Source organism: Fragaria vesca, linkage group LG5, assembly GCF_000184155.1.
Source record: "Fragaria vesca subsp. vesca linkage group LG5, FraVesHawaii_1.0, whole genome shotgun sequence".
NCBI lineage: Eukaryota > Viridiplantae > Streptophyta > Magnoliopsida > Rosales > Rosaceae > Fragaria > Fragaria vesca.
The window spans coordinates 9,448,826-9,469,953 of record NC_020495.1 but is presented as its reverse complement, the minus strand read 5'-3'; the positions used below and the strand labels follow the sequence as shown (position 1 = coordinate 9,469,953).

General features: G+C 39.1%; 5 protein-coding genes across 7 annotated transcripts; 1 reads left to right on the top strand and 4 right to left on the bottom strand.

Annotated features, from left to right (window-relative positions):
- Window positions 1–361: 361 nt before the first annotated feature.
- Window positions 362–4,949, bottom strand: LOC101314375 (probable ADP-ribosylation factor GTPase-activating protein AGD15-like). Its single transcript, XM_004299424.1, has 9 exons — window positions 4,902–4,949; window positions 4,765–4,823; window positions 4,292–4,382; window positions 3,884–3,938; window positions 3,490–3,580; window positions 3,192–3,387; window positions 919–1,105; window positions 547–687; window positions 362–385 (listed from the first exon to the last, which is right to left on the bottom strand). Coding segments are annotated over exons 1-8 (729 nt in total). The 3' UTR covers window positions 362–385; window positions 547–685.
- Window positions 4,950–5,313: 364 nt separating this feature from the next.
- LOC101314088 (sufE-like protein, chloroplastic-like) lies at window positions 5,314–6,126 on the bottom strand. The gene has a single exon (XM_004299423.1). It carries the CDS (start codon window positions 5,779–5,781, stop codon window positions 5,458–5,460), a length of 324 nt encoding a protein of 107 aa, XP_004299471.1. The 5' UTR covers window positions 5,782–6,126; the 3' UTR covers window positions 5,314–5,457.
- A 2,799-nt stretch (window positions 6,127–8,925) lies between these two features.
- LOC101313413 (14 kDa proline-rich protein DC2.15-like) lies at window positions 8,926–9,771 on the bottom strand. 3 transcript variants are annotated; one of them, XM_004299421.1, is made up of 2 exons: window positions 9,502–9,771; window positions 8,926–9,459 (listed from the first exon to the last, which is right to left on the bottom strand). In XM_004299421.1, the coding sequence occupies exons 1-2, from the start codon at window positions 9,671–9,673 to the stop codon at window positions 9,173–9,175; spliced, it is 459 nt and encodes a 152-aa protein (XP_004299469.1). In that variant the 5' UTR covers window positions 9,674–9,771; the 3' UTR covers window positions 8,926–9,172. The 3 variants fall into 3 exon arrangements, with proteins under 3 accessions (XP_004299469.1, XP_004299470.1, XP_004299468.1); XM_004299422.1 differs by having other exon boundaries at window positions 9,526–9,684; XM_004299420.1 differs by having other exon boundaries at window positions 8,926–9,771.
- Window positions 9,772–13,625: 3,854 nt separating this feature from the next.
- LOC101313118 lies at window positions 13,626–14,996 on the bottom strand. Its single transcript, XM_004299419.1, has 2 exons — window positions 14,586–14,996; window positions 13,626–14,469 (listed from the first exon to the last, which is right to left on the bottom strand). Exons 1-2 carry the CDS (start codon window positions 14,704–14,706, stop codon window positions 13,910–13,912), a joined length of 681 nt encoding a protein of 226 aa, XP_004299467.1. The 5' UTR covers window positions 14,707–14,996; the 3' UTR covers window positions 13,626–13,909.
- A 952-nt stretch (window positions 14,997–15,948) lies between these two features.
- On the top strand, window positions 15,949–19,067 carry LOC101312829 (E3 ubiquitin-protein ligase RING1-like). The gene is made up of 2 exons (XM_004299418.1): window positions 15,949–17,188; window positions 18,738–19,067. Exon 1 carries the CDS (start codon window positions 16,040–16,042, stop codon window positions 17,177–17,179), a length of 1,140 nt encoding a protein of 379 aa, XP_004299466.1. The 5' UTR covers window positions 15,949–16,039; the 3' UTR covers window positions 17,180–17,188; window positions 18,738–19,067.
- The last annotated feature ends 2,061 nt before the right edge of the window (window positions 19,068–21,128 follow it).

Below are 21,128 nucleotides of genomic sequence, written 5' to 3'. Positions count from 1 at the left end.
AAACCTGTTTATTATTGGAAAAGTAGAGCTAACAAGGAAACAAGAATGGGTCTCAAACTTTCTAACGACAAAAAATCAAACTATTGTAGGAATATCGTCATGACTTTAACCTTAGCCACCTGCTCTGGTATGACCTATGAACTCTTGTAAAATTAATACACCTTTTATCTTTCTATTAAGAGAGCTCTTCTATTAAACAAAAATATGCTGCCTTCTTCTGGTACTATTACAGATAACCTTCTGTGAGGTGTACATACCCTACAACCCTACCTTCTTTCAAATATGAATCCAGACTCAAGAAAAGAAACAAAGAGAAACAGAAAACATATCTCAGCACCATGGAGAAGGATGTGTGGCGATGTATTTCTATTTCATACTTGAGATCCTGCATAGAAATGTGGAAAGAAGGAATCGTTGAGTCAAGATGAAAACAAATTAGTTCGATAGTTAAATTTGCAATGGAATGAGAGAACAAAAGTCGGTAATTGCTGAAATTTGATTGGAAGAGACAAAATCTGCCAATATTAAGTTCAAAAAACAACAAACCTTGATGAACAGTTATATGTACTGTCCAATCCCACATTTCTTCCCAGGAACAAACACTGCCCACATCAAGTACCACTCTGACTTTAATGTCAGCAGCTGGCCAAACATTAATCCCAGGGGCTTAAATCAAATAGCCATGTCCTGCAAACAAAAATTTGATCTGAGAGGAGTAAATTGGCTTAGGGTACATTTACTAATGATTTTACCACATCCTTTAGCAGGCAATCAAATCAAAAGCAGCTGTCTATTGGCAGAACTACATCTTTTGGCTTCAATGTCCATTTTATCATTTCTCATGAAAATAACTCCAACTTCAAAGATCCTAAAACCAGCGTTAAAAAAAAAAAAAAAAAAAATACTTAATGTTCTTACAATCGAAAGTTGCCCAGCGTGCAGGAGGTACAGTTACACATTCCTGTTTTGCATCATGGACATGAAGCAAATTGAAGAGATTTGTTTCACCATTGCTCTTTGTTGTTGCTGTATTACAATCTGTCATCGGTGCTGGCCCCTTTGGTAGAGGTGAACTAGTCAACGTGTGATTCAAATCTAAAGAAACCTGCATGAACCACAGTAATTATAAATATGTATACCCCTCACACTTGTCCAAATGTACCATATTTACCTATACACTAAAGGATGGTCTACTGTTCATAATCACTGTTCATATCACATGAATAGTGCACAGACGATTTTGTCCTTACTTTTGGTGGGTGTGATTCCGTTTATGCCCTCTGTTTCTAAAAAACCACAAAATTATCATTAACCCTAGATATATAATTGCCTTCTATATAATTAGTTGTTGTTGAGGATGTTGTGGAAAGTAATTTTTAAACTCTTATCTTCATTACCGTGTCTCAATTTTATTTATTTTTTTCATAGATCTCACAAAAGGTATTGTTATCGAAGTCAATCTAAAATAGGGTAGTAGTATCATAGACCAAGGTTGAGCAAGTTTATTTTCTTAATTATTGAGGTGAAACAATTTTGGTTCTATTTTAGCAACGAAATATTAATTGAAGTACATACATCTTTGATTTGGTCAAAGAAATTATCTGGTTGCAAACCAACTCCTAATTAACAAAACGTACTAAGTTAATTTAAATATCGTGTGGTGAAGTACTATGTTTTATATACTAATGCAATATATTTGGTTTTTGTTTTGTTTACTTTTAATTTACTTGGTTTCTCATTTTTGGTTTTAGTTTTGTTTACTTTCAATTGAGTTGGTTCCTCATTTTTTGTTTGGTTTTTATGTCAGGTTCTCATCTTTAACATTTTGAGATAAGTCTCTTTAGAAGCTTGAGATAGATATTCTTTTCAGTTAATTAATCACTTGCTTTGTGTGTGTGTGTGTTTGTTTTTTTTTTTTCCCTTCTGTAGTATGAAATAGATCTGTAGAGTTGGTTCTTTTTTTTTTTTTCCTATCTTTAGTTTCCTATAAATCAAGTTTTTTAAAATTTCACCGATTATTATTGACCAATTGCAAAAGATTCAAGTTTTATAGTCAATTCTTGAATGATCATGCATTTCTGATTTCTTTCCGACTGTAGATTTATTCTTTAATCATTGATTGATCTTTAGTATCTTTACATATTGTGAACCCAAGCAAGGAAAAATTATCATCAAGCAAGGAGCTGAACAATAACTAAATTTTTGCAGTGTTTAATCTAACTCTTAATAAGCTAAGATTGCGTTTTTAGTGAAAAACAGTTAAACAAATAAGAGCATTTTGTACAGTCAAAACTGGAGCTATATTTTCGATCATACTGCTCTAGATAATTGTTCTACTTTGTGCACTTACAAAACATTTACTATTTTGGGTTGAACACAACACTAGATGTTTTGTTATGTAATGTTGTTGCTTTTGTAATAGCTCCATTATTAGAATCATATGTATATGTGATATACAATGTATTGAAGTTCTATGAAGTACATATCAAAAACTTTTCCATCAATCAACTGAATCATTAACCAGCTTTATAAATATACACCGCGCCAAGGCGCGGGTATCAACTCTAGTGTACCATACAATTGAACTACAACAAAAAGGAGCAATGCAAACACATTAATTTGATGAAGCAAGTAGAGAAACAGTAGCTCTTTGGTAGAGTTCATTACAATAATTTCTAGAAACTCAGGTTGATTGTGATTGTGCATCAAGACAAGCAGTAAAAGAGTTGGTAGGCATATACCAAATCGCAGATACAGATTCTACGGAGCAGTGCATTTTCTCTTTTGTTGAACCTTTGAATGTTATAAGATTTTGATCCAGCAATTCTATGGGAGGGATAAAATGGTAGAGGCAATAGAGACTTCAAATTTTATGAACTCAAAAGGAAGGATCATTTGCAACAAAGTTTCTAAAACCAACTTTAGAAACTATCAAGTTCCAAAAGCTCCCTCATTGATTGAAGAGTGACCATGAACCCTAATAACTCTTAAAAAAAGAAACAAACATAAAGATCTCTTACGTTGCAGAAAATATTCCACACTTGGAGAAGCAGAAATAGTGACAGAAGTTCCAAATGAAATCTATATGATGTTAAGAACACCAGGTATGATGAAGGAGCAAAAACTATTTGTCCTTACTTATGGAACCCAAATAATTTCACTACTCACAACAATTAAATACATATAATTACCGTGCGGGGTCTTGCTACTGGAGGAGCATCTTCTGCAAGACGCGTAGGAAGTACTGCTTCCTCAAGAGAATGCCTCCTTAGTTTCTTCCCACTGGTGGCTCCACCTTCTACCAACTTGTTGGAACTGGTGCCCATTTCAACTAGTTCAGGAGCGGGCTGTTTTGCATTCTTCGCAACCCACTTTTTCCCCTCATACCTGAAAGTTCCTAGAATAGCTCAGAACAGAAGGAATGCAAAATATTAACAAAATCTCCAAGTTGCGTATGAAAGATCAAAATTATCTTCATCAGAGAATTACTTGGCACGAATAAACTTCTCAATCTCACTTCTGTCTTCATTTGGTGGCAACTCTTTTTCCCAATAATGGTTTGCCTTTTCATTACCCAAAGCTGCACATGAATACACAAGATATTTAGTAACATGCTTATAGAGTTTTCATATGACAGTCACTAGAAATTCAACAAAGTCATCCAGAAGAACTACTTTTAGTAAACTTGTGGGGGATAGAAGGAGAAAAATAACTATGACTACGATGAAAGCAGAGTAGTTGCCTCAGGAATGCTAATAATTCTGAGAATCATCTTAACAAGATGCTATAAGATGGTAGCTGTACGATTTAGCAACACATGGGTATGAGTAGTGCGCATTGCAGTAAATAAAGAAAGTGACAAGAAGCTAAAGCATGCTCTTACATTCCATAAAAGCAATCTGCTCTGGCAGCCATGTATCCAAAGTAGTAGACCGGACCTATTTCCAAAATCATCCAGGCTATGCTATCATCAGAAACATAATGTTGATATGTATTGCAAGCACATGTTATTGAAAAAGGTTGATAAGCATTAACTGATAACCGGAAGACTAGTAAACCAAAATAATGTAAGCAATTGATATCAGATGTATATGATACTATGGTAATTTACATAATTTTATATTCCTATAGCTGTATTATTCCTTTAGTGACCTACCCAAAATTCCTTGACAAATTTTTATGATTAGTAATAAAAAAAGAGACAAAAAATGGTCTCCTGACTTATATGAACCTATGACTTATATGAACCTATGAAAAAAAAATGAAAAAAAAAAGAGGTGGACTAACAAACCTTTGAAATGTGCACTCCAAGGCTCCGATGGATTCCTGAACATTGCATGCAAATAAATATTCCCAGGTTCACGCTTGCCCATCGTGGGGCTCTGAAACAAAATATATTAAAGCATAAGATCACATTAACTGAAAGTAAGAAAAGGAAAGCATCATTGTAAAGGCCACCTATGAAACTACGGGTCCAAGATAGGGTGACTGAACACTAGATTCTCAATATCCAGATTGCATGTTTTCCCAAGCCAGACATCAGATGGTGAATAGCAGCAAATAAATAAACATGAGACAGTTGTATACACAAGACAATGGAAGAAAAAAAAACTTCCCATTGGGTTTCACTTAGCATCAAGAGATAGAAATGACCACTACATAATCAGATTTCAACTTATAGAGGTAAGACGGACCTTATGGATGTGATATTTATCAAATTTAGAAGTCTAGAGCATAAGACATATGGGTTTCTGAAATGTTTACTTGCTCCGACAATCAGCACATTCCCGGTTTTCCGGCAGCTTAAGAAGACCTTCTAAAATCTGGACATACAAGTAGAGAGCACAATTACAATCCGAATAATAATTGTAAGGACTAAGGAAAGATAGGAGAGAGCAAACCTTGGCGTGCTTGGCATCGAGCTCCTTGGAAACGGAAGCCTTGTTCATTGTCAATTACTTAAATTCTGCGTGCCTCCCTCTCTTCCTGCTTTGGTAGATTTCTTATCTGAAACAACAATTCATACAACAACCAGAGAGGCGACGAAACAACAAGGGCTTGGCGCCAACAAAGAGAGTGAGTAATTCCAGCACTCTCTGTGTCTCTGCCTCTCTGAAATGAAATTAGAGGCTCCACTAATTCCTAGGGGAAGGAACGGTTGGCATTCCACAGAAATCTGTCTTTGCAATTTCCATTATCCATCTCAACTACTATTTGAGGCTGCTTTGACCACCTCAAATTCTAATGCATTTCAATGCAGTACTTCCCTAAAATCTACATTATATTTATCTTTAGAAATTATAAACAAACATTCGTCGCAAATTCAACACGAAATATTATTAAACCTTTTCCGATTCGATGAACAATCACACACACTGATGTATAAATCATCAGCATCAAAAATATTAAATATCCAAAATGAAAAATCAATACATAAAAATAGGGGGGGGAAATTGTCTACTTGGGGCCGGATTCTTGGGGAGTCTTGGCGACGATGGAGAGGGCGTGAAGACCGGACTGGAGCTCGTCGGCCAAGGCGTCGTAAACCATGCGGTGTCGTTTAACGAGGCTCTGGCCCTCGAATTTAGGGGAGACGATCCTGAGGTTGAAATGAGTCTCGCCGGCGTTGTTGTTATTCCTCATGGCGGCATGTCCGGCGTGCTGATGTGACACGTCTTCTATTTCCAGAGCGCTGGCTTCCAGCGCCGTCTGAAGCTTCGTTCTCATTCGACTCGCCCGATTTAGCTGCTGCAAAACCGTCGCGCCTCCTCTTGAACCCATTCTCTTCTCTTCTCTTCTTTTCTTCTAGCTGCTCACCCGTTTCAGTTTGTCGATTGGTGACACCAACGGCGGTGACCAATGTTTAAGTTTAGCGTAAAGTGAAATTTTCTTCGGCATAGTGATCAAAGCATCGAGTCATACTTATTGATAAAAAAACAAGTAAAATTATAAGTTGAAATCCCGGTTACATCTTACAAATAAGTTATCAAAATTAAAAACGTTAAGCACTAAGAGCGGTAACTTTCTACATCAAGTATTAGGATTTGCAGCTTGGTGACCCAAACTAGTGATCGAATCAGCAACGAAATTAGCTTCACAAGGAATGTAATGGAAGCTGGTTTCTTCAAACTTAGACGTCAAATAGAGGATGTATTTGAAAAGGGTTATGAGTCTCCAAGAGGGAGAGCACCTCTACTTGATGACATAAATTGCTGAGTTTTGAATCCTCTTCAAATTGGATCTTTTTACGGTTATTTAGCAACACATGAAAGAGACCATCTCGAATAGCACTACACTCTGCCACATGAATTAAAGCTGAACCAAACTTTCTAGAACCAGCAAAAATAGGCTATATATCGATCCATTGTGGCCTTGTGGATTAGCTAACCTCTAATCTCGAGTAACTAAATTAGCTATCGTATTCTGAGAAAACAGGCATGCGAATTAGGGTTGGGAAAACAGAGGGCGACCTTGTGGCCTGTCCGGCGGCGCTCCCATGTTGACGGTGGCTCCTTGCCTCGTCTGCGTGTGGTGGTTGCTACCGGGCTGGTTTTTATTTCTGTGATAGCGATGGATGGAAAGAGGAAGTTTGCAGGTGGTTGGTGGTCTGATACCTGTTGGCTGGTATGGATGGTAGAGCGGGCTAGAGCGGCGGCGATTTCAAATTGGCTGATGGATCATCGATGTGGAGTGGTAGCGCATGGCTGGTGGTGGACCGAAGATGGGCAGGTCGAGACGGAGCCATTTTGCTTGGGTTGGTTTGACCAAATCTGGGTTCGGTTGCACAGTTTCGATTTGTGGAAGGACTGCGTTGGAGGTTGCGTTGCCTTTTTATGGCGAGAAGCGAAGGTTGGAAGGTTGCCGGCGATAGCTCGACCAAGGCGGCGGAGCAAGACTGCTAGTGCTCTGATGAGGTGGGCCAACGAAGGTTTGGGCTGGAATTATCTAGTGGGCTTTGATCTCTTTGTTCTTAGGGTTGCTAATTGGGTTTGGGTCCTTTTGGGCCTAACCTGGTTTGTTTTTTCTGTTTTTGTTTGTTGTTTTTCTTGGTTAGGGTTTTCTGGTTTTTGGTTTTGGCTAGGTTTAATAAGTCTCTCCTCTTTTGAGCGAGGGTTAGGGTGTTTTGGTTTGGTTGGTGTGCTACTTTGGTGGCGTCATACCTGGGGATTATGGTTTATCTCGGTGTTGGCTGGTTGTCAACATGTGGGTGGATTACCTTTGCACGTGGTCTGGTGGTCTTTAGACACGGTGTTGAAGAAGGATAATTGGCTCGGTTTATTGTTGGTGACAAGGTTGTATCGTGACTCTCAGGCTTTGGTAGCTCATGTTGAGCGTCAAATTTGGTTAGGGGTTGGGCCCTTTCGGCTCATGGATGTTGCTTTTAGTGACGGACCCGTAACTATGGATCTTGTTAGGAATGTGTGTTGTGGTGTAGGCATCATAACCGATCGTTCAATTGTGCTGTAATTTTCTTTATTATTAATGAAATTTCTTCTAAAAAAAAAAGGCTATATATCGATCCATTCTAGAATAGACCCATCAAAATTGAGTTTGACAAAGTCTTCAGTGGGAGGATGCCACCGAATGACTTGAGGATATGAGTGACTTTTTCTATAGTTGATATTTCCATCCACATAAGCTTTTAGATTCTGCTTTTTATACGCCTCAACAGAGGTGGTCGCAACATGAAAAACACTCACATGAGAAGAAGGCTTGTTTTTGAAAATGAGATTATTTTTTACCTCTCAAATCTTCCAGCAAACAGTAATGCAGTTCTCTATAACATATTTATCATGACCCTTAAAAGCACAAAAACCGGTCTGATCAAATCCAACATCAATTCCACGTAGTCTTAGCAGAGGGGGAAGAAAACAACAAGTGATTAATGTCTTCCACCCCATTATTGCAAAGAGCACAGTTTGAACCAATATGATTGGTAAAACGAGCAATTCGAGATCTAGTTTTCAACCTTCCTTTAGATAAAAGCAATTCGAGATCTAGTTTTCAACCTTCCTCTAGATAAAAGTCAAGCAAAAGTCTTGGCCCTCGGAGGGATGTTTAAGTTCCAAATAACATTAATTATTTTAACCTTTGAGGAAGCTAAGATTAATGTTCTCAAATTACGGCTAAATCTTACGTATTTTAATGAGTCACGGAGTGAACAAGCTAGAAGCATTATTATTTGGTGAGGTAAAAGAGCAAATGATATGAGACGGAATCTTTTTCCCTTTTTGCAAGTCAAGTCAAATGCGTTAAAAAGTTAGATTTTCGTCCTTACATATTTTATTTTACGTATATAATGAGTCACGGAGTGAACAATGCAAAATAATTGTTGTAGACGTTGCTTTGCAATTCTCTGAACCCCAAAGGACCATCAATCATGGACGAACGACTGATAAAAGTTGGATCGTATACATGCATCTCTTTCAGTCTCTAGTGCTCCAAGAGAGAAACGACATCTATGTCTAGAATCTCTTGTTGATCTAGTCTTTTCCTGAGGGTCTCAAGCAAAACAAATCTTTGCTTAGTGGAAATAATAATGCTGGGAATAGGTTGAGTCGACCCATACCAACTTTGAAGCAGCTCACTTTCTTTGAGCGTTTCGTATTTCTGAGATTGAAGTAGTTGACATGTATATTCATATTTCATATGTCTTTGTTATGGAAAGTGCAACTGTTTTGTGGAAGAAACAAGCTCCGTAACCAGATTACATCCACTGTTACTACCACCTCCACCACCATACCAGCTTAATTTCAAACCCCGCTAACTCGTGTGAAAGGCGAAAGCCTGAACCACAAAGCTAACAGGAAATCCGGTATGGAAAGTGCAACTGTTGTAGATTTATAAATCATATAATCAACAAAATTAAGCCCGGAAGGTAGTTGAGACTTGAGAGTACTTGAGATCAAACGACATGAATATTCATACTACAACTAAAATAAATGATAGAACTTTTACATTTCATCCCAGATATGATTACATAGTATAGTAAACAATACTGAGTGAAACTTATTCACCAATCACTCCACTGCATAATTCAAGCAAACCCACCAATACGTACTACTCACACCTTACATAATAATTGCACACTCTGCTTAACAAGAAATTAGAGCTATATATAGAATAGTGGAAATTAAAGAAAATAATACTTATTTTTTTCCTTAATTTTAGTCTAGGAACATTGGAACCCTCTTGGGACCTGGTTTCCACAGGCGTTAAGAAGCAAGCTGAGTGCAATAGGAATGTTAAGGTTGATGCCGAGAATGCTGGCTCTGATGGCAGTGCAGAGGCATACAGCAGCTTCGAGATCGGCAAGGCCTTGGATGAGAGTGCAGCAAGGTTGAACTGGAGGTGTGCCAATGGTGACGTTAAGCAAGTTATTGAGGACATTAGCACAAATCCCCAATTTTAGGGCATCCCTGGGGCAAGTGGCGGTGCCAGAAGGGGTGGAAGGGGTACCTGGGGTGGAAGGGGTACCGGGGCTTGGGGTGGAAGGGGTACCAGGGCTTGGGGTGGAAGGGGTACCAGGGCTTGGGGTTGGCCTTGGCCTCGGCCTCGGCCTCGGCTTCGGCTTTGGTCGAGGGCATGTGTTACAGGCGTTAGCAACCATGGTGAAGAAGAGGAGATTGACGACCAGGAAGAGAGCAAGTGAGGCAGTGCTTCTGGAAGCCATTTCCTCTGAAACCCTAGAAGCAAAGAGAACACCTCTAACTTTCTAGTGTCTATTTTATAAAATAGAACAATATTATGTGAGAGTGGTGAGGCCTCAGGTGTAGAGGTGGTGCATGATTTTATAGGGTTTGAGGTGATCAAGCTGATGTAATATAAAAGAACTTAATTATATTAATTTGATAAAAGAATTTAAAAGAAGAAAATGAATTTATCTTAGCTAGGTACGTGATATCACATGTGTGCTCTTTGGGTTTATAGCTGGCAGATCAAAGGCAAACTTTCGTAGTTTTGTGATGTGGGGAGTGACAGATTTGAATTGCCAGGTTTCGGTTTGTCCTGGCATTAGCTATAGCTAGCTAGTCTCTACAGGTTGATGTATATCACATAGACACATACTGCGCTGTTATTGATATATATATCCATGTCCCAGTGATTCAGGGAATTAACGGCACATCAAAGATTTTGTGTTCGGACTTCGGACGTCCTCTGATTTTGATCCAGGGGACAATGATCGATATATATGGGGCTGGGGCTATGCTTGAGCCCTTCTGGCAGCCAAACCAAGTTGTCTATATACAGTACCGAGATATATATCATACACTCATTTTACAACTAATTGAATTAAAATTATAAGTTAATTTACAATATTAACAACAAAATTAATACATTTGTTTCACATTTATATATAATTGAACCAATTTACAATATCGACAACAAGTTGTTAATAAACATACATGTGAAAATTTCCCCCAAGTGATGAAAATGTATTGAAGAAAATGGAGATTACAGAAGGTGCATGCTAGCTAGCGCAAAAACTTAATTACCATGTAAAACTGAAAATTCCAAGGAAACGACATATGGGAGATGTTCAAAAAGAATTTAACATCGAAAGAAAAGTACGTTAACATGCTCTACTCGCAATTTGTGTTGTAACTAGGTTCTAGTACACACATTGAGGTTTCAATTGAAGTTTAGTTTCTATTGTGCATTAACCGTAGCTTTTTCAATATATATAGAACTATAAGAGGCTAGGGTTTAGAAATGCATCCAAAAATTAAAAATGTGCGGATAAAACAAACTAAAGAACAAACCAACTACAACACCATGATTATTTTGTTAGACGTACGCGTTCAGGAAAGAAAGAAATAGACTGCAACTTTTGTGAGTAGGGGACTTGAGGGTGGAGCCGGAGTTGTTGTATATATGAAGAAGGGCCACAAATTAAAGGAGGGGGAACCACCGTAAGCGACGGAAGGAACCACCAAACTTGTTTTAATGTCTACTTTTCTTTGAAGTACATACTTTTCAAGTTTTCAGTAGGGCAAGTGTACGCACGTAGTGCTGGGTTTTGAAGTATTTCTTTTTGTAGATAGATGAATTAACAAATCGGCGCGGGAATACAAATAATCTTCCTCAATCCTTGTATATAAGTCGGTTCTGTCTTAGAACCATCAAAATCTGTTTTCACTTGTAAACATTGAGAAATCCGATTCCTTTCAAAAATGTAAGTAAATAAACCAAGAGATATAAAAGAACTCTATGACAAAAACTCTAAAAGAACCCAATACAACGCGTAATTATACTTTGAATTTGCTTACATTTAGCTTCTGTTGAGCAGTCATCCATCTCCATGATTTGTCATGTTCTCAGTTGTAGTTTGTGGCTGGTGAGTGGTGACTGGAACGAAGTGTCACGGGCTAAGTATACTAATACTAGATCTATTACGTACACCCACATCCAGAAACTAAAGCCAGCAAGCAACGCTAATTATAACATGAATCCAAACAAAAAAACCGGATCTATAAACAAAACCTACAATGGGACTCCACCGAAACATGATTAACGGGTCATAAGGTATATGTACGCCCTTATGTGCATAAGGTAATTGAATTGGTACATCTTATGTGCATAAGGTTGTTGTGGTGATTAAAACTCTACTGATTGATGAAGTCTATTATGCACGTAGTGAGGGGAGAAAAATAATCTCCAATCTTGGTAAAACTTCTGCCAATACATTATGTCGTCTTTGAGAATCTAAATGCAGAAGTTGTTGCTGAAATCATTGAGAATACATGCAATATGACTTGTAACTGCATCATTGAAGAATATTAAAGGAAGAAATCAGTTACATGATCTCTTGTATCAATGGAATGATTCCAGCAATCATATTGGAGTAACTCATGGATTGTAATTATGTGTAATTAGTTGATAGTTGATTGCGCTTTTATAGTTTTCTTATAATAGCTCTACATTCTCCTTGTATATAAAGTTGTTGTATCATTTTGAAGATTATCAATACAGAAACATATTACATTCACAATTTTTTTATGGTATCAGAGCACCGATCTTGGTGACTCACCCATCTTCCGCAAACACATCAAACACTATCAAAACTAGAACATTACCAAATCAACGTTATGGCCTACACAGAAGGACACACTGTCCAAAGCCACACAAACAAACATGACGTACCTACTTATCCTACATCATTCCGATGCATAGTCACACGCACCTACCTGCAATATTGCACATACTGATCCTCATTCGACATTATATTGGATCGTGGACAGTGGAGCAATGGACCATGTTTCTTATCTATCACTTACTCACAACAAAATTTCAACATCTCATGATTTTGATGGTCTACCTAATGGTGGAAAAGCCGCCATTGAAAGCATTGGAACTATTAAGTTGTCAACTGATTTGAACTTTGATGGTGTTCTTCATGTGCCTAAATTCCGAATAAATTTGATATATGTGAGTAAATTGACTCGGGCATTGAAATGCATTATGATTTTTTATCCGGATTTTTGTGTTGTGCATGACGTGGATACGAGGAGGACGATTGGACTGGGCAAACATTTTAACGGACTCTACTACCTCACACCAAGACAAAACCCTCACCTAGCCCACCATGTTACTCGTACCATAGACCTTTGGCATCAACGACTTGGGCACCCATCATCCTACCTCTCTATTTTTTGTCCCAAACCATTCCCGAAATTATGTTTCATCCTCAACATGTATGTGACATTTGTCCTCTAGCAAAACAATCTCGTTTAAGTTTCCCTTCAAGTTCAATAAAAACGGTTGCACCTTTTGATTTGATTCATTGTGACATTTGGGGTCCACATAAAACTCACACTCATTTTGATACTCGTTATTCTCTTACCATTCTTGATGACTTTTCTCGTTTTACTTGGGTCCATCTCATGCGTTTTAAGTCTGACACATAACCATTGACCAAATCTTTCATCTCTTGGGTCAAAACTCAATTCAATTGTGACATCAAAATCCTTTGTTCTGATAATGGAAAGGAATTTATATCACTATGTTCCTTTCTTGACAAACGTGATACAATTTTTCAACATATTTGCGTCGACACTCCTCAACAAAATGAAGTTGTTGAACGCAAACATCGCCACCTTTTAAATGTGGGTCGAGCTCTTCGTTTTCAAGCCAATTTACCTTTAAAGTTTTGGGGAGAAAGCATTGCTACTGCTTGTTATCTTATAAACTGACTCCCTACACCTCTTCTTTCCCTCAAATCACCATACGAGCTCTTACATGGGACTTCACCTACTTACTCTCACCTTCGAGTTTTCGGTAGCTTATGCTATGCCACCAACCTTAACCCTAAACACAAATTCGACAAACGTGCACATCGTTGCATCTTTCTTGGGTATCCGCTAAGACAAAAAGGAAATCAGGAAAGAATATTGAGTTGGATTGTCATACGGTTCGGGAAAGAATTGAAAAGGGAGAACTCAAAACTGCTTATGTACCTACTGGGAATCAAATAGTTGATATGTTTACTAAGCCGTTGCGTGCACCAGCCTTCCACACACATCTTAGCAAGTTGAGTGTTATCAATATCCACACTCCAACTTGAGGGGGAGTATTAAAGGAAGAAACCAGGTCCATGATCTCTTGTATCAATGGAATGATTCCAGCAATCATATTGGAGTAACTCATGGATCGTGATTATGTGTAATTAGTTGATAGTTGATTGCGCTTTTATAGCTTTCCTAGAATAGCTCTACATTCTCCTTGTATATAAAATTGTTGTATCATTTGAAGATTATCAATACAGAAACATATTACATTCACAATTTCTTAAAGAACATTGAATTATAAATTTTCATCGTTTATTTTCTTTAGCTTTCCTTTATTTCCTTCCCTTTGCATGTAATAGCATTTCTGAGTTTGGATCCTGGGGATCCTAATCACATAAGATCTAGTCTACTTGCAGCGAGCTATATGAGTGATGGCCGTGTTTGTATAGGACATATGCCCCGAAACCCAGAGCGACCACCGCGGCAACCACCAACACAAGTTTCACTGCAATGTGTTTTTTGGAGGCTAAACTACTTCTCTGTCGGAATTGGCAGCTGCTTCCTTGCTTGACCTCTTCCTCAAGCAATGCAGCATTTTCATCATTGGTTGCGTTTACGTCCTGATTTTGTTTGATAAGTTTACCTAAAGCTTCATCATTATTTGTTTGATTATCAACGTGGCTTGGTCGCGGTAACTTTTCACGATTAGCAAGCTGCTGTTTCTGATCATCCTCATGTGGAGATTGAGGTGGTTGTGCAACAACTTTGGGAGGCATTGTTATTGTAAGAACTCCTGCAGCAAATTTTGCAGCAACTCTATTTGTGTCGCAGTTGTTTGGAAGCTTCAGTTCTTTGTGGAAGCGGCTCCATGTAGATTTAGTTTGGTCCAATGGACGTTCTCCATGGATTGTAAGCATCCCCGTATGAGTGGTACGGACACTCAGCTGTTCCTTTCTGAAACCTGAACCATCGGATTAAACAAGCACAACTGTATGATATCGATTGCATATAAGACTAAAATGAACCCGATCGGGTGAAATTTTTAGGATGTACGTACAAATTTGGATGCATACGTACCTTGAAGATGGACCTCAACAACATTGTCGCGGTTATGCCATTTGCAGAAGGGTTCGAAGTCCTCGTAAGTACGTTTGGCCATGGCCTGATGATCAGCTCCGGCTGCCTTGCTTTGATCCATGGAAATTGAAACTCTATGTACGTAGATATCTTGATCTTGTTCTAGCTGGCTTGCTATAAACTTCTCGATGAATTATAGAACAGTAATTAATGGAGATAAATAGGGAAGGATAGATAGATTGGTTTGAAGAATGTCGACTATGGATGCCTCTATTTATATGATGCCCAATGGCATATATGAACCTGCAAGCTAGCTAGCTAGGTATGTCCCGGAATCATTCTTTTTCAATTCCCTTGGGTTTGATTCTCCGTTTGCTTTATTTATGTATATACATATCCTGCATTGCTTTCTTCCATCATCTCCTCATGCATATATATCTCTTCTCTTGCAGGTGAAGCAAGGAAGAAATAGGTCGAGGGTCTTCCTAAATTGATCTTATGCATGTTCACATGCCTAGCTCCATTCCTTTTTTTCACTTGGCCATTAGGCAAGATCTGCATGCAATGCGTGTTAGATACGTGGGTTCGAGGATACAAATCGATAGCCTAGAATGATAACACTCGATCGAGATAGGTGCAATATAACCACAGTAAGCTAGTAGCTTAGTGGTTCTTACCTAGTTGAGTTTGTTTCTCAACCTAGGTTTGAGCCCCAAAGCTATCAAAGCGGTCTCGCACTGTGTTGCAATGCATAGTTGGAGTATATTGTCTTTAATTTTTCATAAAGGCTAGCAAAGCCGATTTGTGTCAAGTCCTTGCATCAAACGCATTGAGAACACAACTTGCCAAGAGTGATCCTTCCTTGGCCTATTATCGACTAATTAGAAATTAGATTAGCGCAAGATCATCAACTACAACAAATCGTCGCTTAGCCTCTTGGTCGCGAATTGGCACTCTAGCTCACACGTTGCTAGGCCAGAACAAGACGTGTGAGCCGAAACAAGAAGCCCTAGGCCAGTGACACGTGATCGGGACGATTTTTGAGCGAGCAAACTTATAGAAATCGGTTCGGTTCAATTTCGATGAACTTTTATATTACGAATTATCAATGGGTCGGCCCAGTTCATTATTTCTCCGAAAATAGATGAATGTTATGAAGGCAGGCTTGGCCAAAAAGCTAACGGAGTCTACATCCAGGCCCATTTATCGTAGGTCTAGCCATCTTGGACTTCCCGAATGAGATTGGAAAAGGAAAGGGAATGACAAAAGGACTACGAGTCCGCTCGTAGTCGGCGTGCATTTACCAACGGTTAAATACCATCCGTGAATTTCTCTCTCTCTCTCTCTCTCTCTCTCTAAAACTCCCTCAGGTCTTCATCGTTTCGTCCTCCATTTTAATCGCCCTTTCTCTCCGTCAAAACCTCTCTCTATCTCTCTCTCCCCATCGAAACGACATGTCGTCCTCGGGCGGCAATTCCGGCGTCGCCGCTCCTCCTCCTCCTTCCCCGCTTTACTTCTGCCACCAGTGCGATCGCACCGTAACCCTCAACCCTTCCCCTACCTCCGATCTCGCTTGCCCTGTCTGCAGTGGCGGCTTCCTCGAAGAGATGGAATCCTCTAACCCTAACCCTATCCCCAATCCCTTCTTCCCCTCCGACGGCCCTCCCTTCCCCTCCGCCGGCTTCCCCACCTTCCTCTTCGGCGCCCCTACCGCCGCCGCCGGGCCGCGAAACCTCGCCGAGGATCTCTCCGCCATCCTCGGCGGCGCCGGCTCCCGCTCTACCTCCCGCGCTTCGCCGTTTCACGACCCCGACGCCTTCGACCCCTTCAGGTTCCTCGAGAGCTATCTGCAAGGCCTGAGGGCCGACGGCGCCAATGTTCAGTTTGTGATTGATCACACCGGCGGCGACGGAGGTAGGGATTTCTCAGGCTTTCCTACCAATGTCAATTTGGGAGATTACTTCTTCGGCCCAGGGCTGGAGCAACTCATCCAGCAGCTCGCTGAGAATGATCCGAACCGCTACGGCACGCCGCCGGCTTCGAAGTCCGCCGTGGAGGCCTTGCCAGTTGTGAAAATCACACAGGAGCTCTTGGATTCCGACTCTTCGCAGTGCGCGGTGTGTAAGGACTCGTTTGAGCTTGATGAGGAGGCCAAGCAGATGCCCTGCAAGCACATTTACCATTCGGATTGTATTCTTCCCTGGTTGGAGTTGCACAACTCGTGCCCTGTTTGCCGCCACGAGTTGCCCACTGATGATTCAGAGTATGAGCAGAGGGTTCGTGGCGGCGGAGGCGATGCGGCCAATGCAAATAGCACTCAGTATGCTGCTGGTGTTGGTGGAGCCAACAACTCTGGTGGTGTTGGTGGGAGTAGGGGGCAAGCTGTTGACATTCAGGGTCAGGCACCACGTACAGTTGAGCGGAGGTTTACCATCTCCTTGCCTCGCCTTTTTAGGGTATTTGGTGGCGCACCCGAGGCTGGTAATGCTGGGAGTGGAAGTGGAAGTGGAAGTGGAACCAATGATGGGCCTAACTCAGGGAACAGGGGAAGTCAAAACTCTGGAGCAGAGCCTAGACAAGAAGATCTTGATTGAGGACAATTGGTATTGCATCTTTTGCTGTTCAGATTCATGACCTTTATTTGAATTAGTGTTTCTTTGGTTTTGTTTGGTTTGGTTTGACAAGACAAACAATCTTTAATTAGCTTAATCATGCAGACAAGAAATTTTGTTATAGTTGCGTTTGATTTGACTAATGATGATAAATATACTTGAGTGCCAAACTTGAAGTTTAAGTTTCAACTCTATTGTAGTGACATTGTCTTGCCAGAGTTATCTTGTATCTTCCCAACACGAAGAATGGCATGCATTGTTGTGGTGATAGGACTCTTTTGGATAATAAGTTTAGGTGAAAAGATACTAGGTGTGTATAGGTTGCTCTGAGATCAGGAAAGGTTGATCACAACACCGACATATATCAACCATCTTCTAACCTTTAAACCAAATTCTATGATACATTCAGGAGAAATATAGAAATATACTGGGGTGTAAGGAATAAGGATACATGTCCAATAATCCAGTGATACAAATCATATCGTTATGTCTCTATGATAGCACACAGAATGCCCCTTTTGATATGCAAAAAGAATTATGTTCTTGGCATATGTAATATCTGGCTGTTCTGTATGAATATCAATGATAGTCTCTTCTTTGAGAATAGTTTTGTGGGTGTAATATCGTTTTCAAAAAAATGGAGAGATGCCATATAGCCATATAGGTAGGTAGGTATCAATATACGGAATACAAGGATTCGGTTTTTCCCTAGAGAATTGGTGAATGAGTTTTGCAACTTTTAGTGCTATTTCTCCATTGTATTCTGAGTGCCCCTATACCTCTGGACGCAGTTTCTGTTGTTAGTTTATTTGACATGATTTATCATCTCTCCTTGCATTTTAACTGTTCATAATTAATCTTAAGCTAGTGAGAAAGTATCTATTTCTGTTTATGTACCAGTCAGTTATGATTTCTTTTTGTTAGATTCATTGAGTATTACAGTATATTGATACATCAGGTTCCAAGAGGATCACTAAATCTTCAGTTGCATTAGTTCGAAATTCTATTTTAAATTCTCTTCTTGCCGTCAAAATACTTGAATTTCTGTGATGATCAGGTCTTTGTTTGGTGTTCCTTTCAAAAGAGTTGGACCACTTCTTATCCGATGCAACTCTGTTAATGATCACAGAGGGTTATGCAAGTCCAGTACCTTGCCCATCTTTCTTTTTTTCTCTTTCATTAAAATATCTTCTTTCTTGGGCGGTGCTGCTTTCTACAAATATGTCTGAATGACTTGGGGGAATTATTTAGCCCAATTTGTTCATGAATGTCAAATTGGAACCAGATTACTGGGAAGTTCCAATTCTTTTAATTCCCCAGATAATTGTTGATGTCTGTTTTGTCTCACATATGCTGAGAGGTTATGTGCATTTGGTTGTTTAGTTTATCATGCTTAATGTTTTACATACAGGGTGATGCATCTCCTCATTAGTTTATATTGTTGTGTTCTATTTCTGGTCGCTTGTTTGTGCAGTTGTATTGTCTGATGTTTATGAGTTTTAAATTTTTTGACTGAAAGGTATCTCTCTCTTTTCGGCAGGTATGAATAGCAGTTTACATCTGCAACCAAATGTTGAACAAAGAACGATCTTGCACATTAACAGTTAGTAACAGCGCTGCTTTTTTAATATTTGGATGTGATAAGCATAGGTAAAGTGTCTACCTTTTATTTTGATCAAGTTGCGAATTTCTCACAGATTCAAGATCTCAGTCAAGTTTTATGTGCATTATCGTCGTTCTTCTTCTAGTAAAAAAAAAAAAAATCATCTGGGTTACACCTTAATTTTGGGATGTTAGATACATGGACATGTTGCTACAATTGTTTTGCAGTTTTATCTTTTAATGCTCTGTTGATTTTCTTCTTTACATTAATCTCTTACTTGCACGTCATTCTTTAAAGGAGGCCTTGCAGTAGATAGTTCATGTGGTCATATTAGTGGGTTATAGATTTTGTGGAGTAAAATGCTCCTGTCGTGATTTATAAACAGTTGGCCACGCATTGGAAGTTGTGACAGTGAGATAGTCCTGTTGGTGATACTAGTGGATTTTGGATGTTGTTGGATTCATATGGTGATTTGATCATCATAGAGTTATACAGTTGGCCGAGCATGGAGTTATATCCATGATCCCAGTTCACATAGTAGTGAATACATATTGGATTTTTATGTGCTTGCCTTGATGATGACCTAGGAGTGGTATCATCTTTTCTTTTATTATAGAATTGAAATTTGTTTAGTCCTTGTGGTTTGAAGTCGACATTTGTTTAGTCCGTGTGGTTTTATTTTAATTTGAATGGTCCTTAAAGTCACAATTTTTCATCCAAATGGTCTTTTCGTCAATTTTCTCAGTTAAATTGCTAAATTGCTGACGTGGCCTAGGACCATTTGGATGAAAAATTGTGACTTTAAGGACCATTCAGATTAAAATAAAACTAGAAGGACTAAACATACTAAAAATTATGACTTTAAGGATCATTCACATTAAAATAAAACCACAAGGACTAAACAGATGTCGACTTCAAACCACAAGGACTATACAATATTTTACCCGTTATTATATGAATGTGGGTAGTATCAACCTAGGGGTGTATCAGTTCCTGTCTTTGAGGAGGTAGAGTTTGAGAGATTTGACTGATTTGTTAATTGTGGATGATATGTTTGTTGAAAATATGGAACATTATATCAATCTACTCTTGTTGGGTTTGGCTCATTGCTATGGATTTGCAGTTTGCGATCTAAAAAGATTTATGTATCATGCTGTTATCTGCTTTCTTGCAAGTTGCAACCTCTCTAGTTTCTGGTGTATGCTTGAGTGAAACCTGAAATGAAATTATCAGCTGTAGTCTTGGGGTCGTGGGTTGTAAATTCACCGCCCAGATGTATATGGTGAAGGATGCTTCAGGGGAACCTTTCCCTCCCTGGTAGAGAAATATGTACTACCCTGCTGCATTTGAGGATAACTTCCCATTTTGGTGCCATGTTATTGAACTTGGTCTTCACTGCAAATAGAGAACTTGAGGCATAGAAGGCGGCGCGACTTGTATTGCCACTGGCAGGAAGTATGGTAAAAAATCCCAGAACTCGAGCCTCTGTGCTATGACAAACTATTGTTTCGTCCAAAAAGGAAAATCCTCAATCCTAAAGCCTTGAATCGGCGATTGCCGTAGGGCTTTCTGCTTCTGGCCATTGAGTCATGAACATCTCCGGGAGGAATGACCTCATGTCATCCACCTTTGTTGGCATCTTCTGCATTTGCATGTGGAATTCTACTTGGAGGAGTCTGGACCTAGCAAACCTACCGGAGACGTACCCTAGTGAAGGTGCTATTGACTATTTGACAATTTGAATTAGCCAAAAAAAAGTGTGTGACAATTTTGACACCGATCTATTGTTGCTCAACCATCACTTCCGCCTCGAAGAACTTAAACAAGAATTTGAGAAACTCTGTACCTAAAATTTCGAGCTCATACTAGTCATGGCTTAAGAACGAGGTTTGATTACATGAGATCGTATGTCATGTTTGTTCCTCAAGAACCGAGTAATATCCAAGATAGATATAATGACAATCTTATGAAATAAATTACAAATATCATACGTTATTATTTGTTTCAGTCTCAGAGTTCATTAGTTGATTTCCACATGTTGTACTCTGAAGAATTTGAGGACACATGCATGTATTCATACATATCATATAAATGGTTAAGATTAACTGAGATGGATAAATTGAAACAACAGGTTAGATGGTTAATAAAACTCTTGTAAATGTTAATTAGATCACCATTTCTGATTACTTTTATGAAATATGTATACTTCATATATTTGTTATATAGTTATACACCCATACGATATTTTATTGTATGAGTTTGTAAGTTGTAACAACCCATCCTCCTTGCAGAGCCATGAAGAGACCAAAGGGTGTCATTGCCCCCCCC

What these genes read in the sequence shown, in the direction of transcription:
- LOC101313118 (XM_004299419.1), bottom strand. Translation starts at nt 14,706, where the DNA reads ATGGATCAAAGCAAGGCAGCCGGAGCTGATCATCAGGCCATGGCCAAA. An exon ending in TGTTGAGGTCCATCTTCAAG is followed by an intron (nt 14,470 to 14,585) that starts GTACGTATGCAT and finishes CCGATGGTTCAG; the next exon opens with GTTTCAGAAAGGAACAGCTG.
- LOC101313413 (XM_004299420.1), bottom strand. Translation starts at nt 9,673, where the DNA reads ATGGCTTCCAGAAGCACTGCCTCACTTGCTCTCTTCCTGGTCGTCAAT.
- LOC101312829 (XM_004299418.1), top strand. Translation starts at nt 16,040, where the DNA reads ATGTCGTCCTCGGGCGGCAATTCCGGCGTCGCCGCTCCTCCTCCTCCT.
- LOC101314375 (XM_004299424.1), bottom strand. Translation starts at nt 4,949, where the DNA reads ATGAACAAGGCTTCCGTTTCCAAGGAGCTCGATGCCAAGCACGCCAAG. An exon ending in TCGATGCCAAGCACGCCAAG is followed by an intron (nt 4,824 to 4,901) that starts GTTTGCTCTCTC and finishes TTGTATGTCCAG; the next exon opens with ATTTTAGAAGGTCTTCTTAA. An exon ending in TGTGCTGATTGTCGGAGCAA is followed by an intron (nt 4,383 to 4,764) that starts GTAAACATTTCA and finishes ATTTTGTTTCAG; the next exon opens with AGCCCCACGATGGGCAAGCG.
- LOC101314088 (XM_004299423.1), bottom strand. Translation starts at nt 5,781, where the DNA reads ATGGGTTCAAGAGGAGGCGCGACGGTTTTGCAGCAGCTAAATCGGGCG.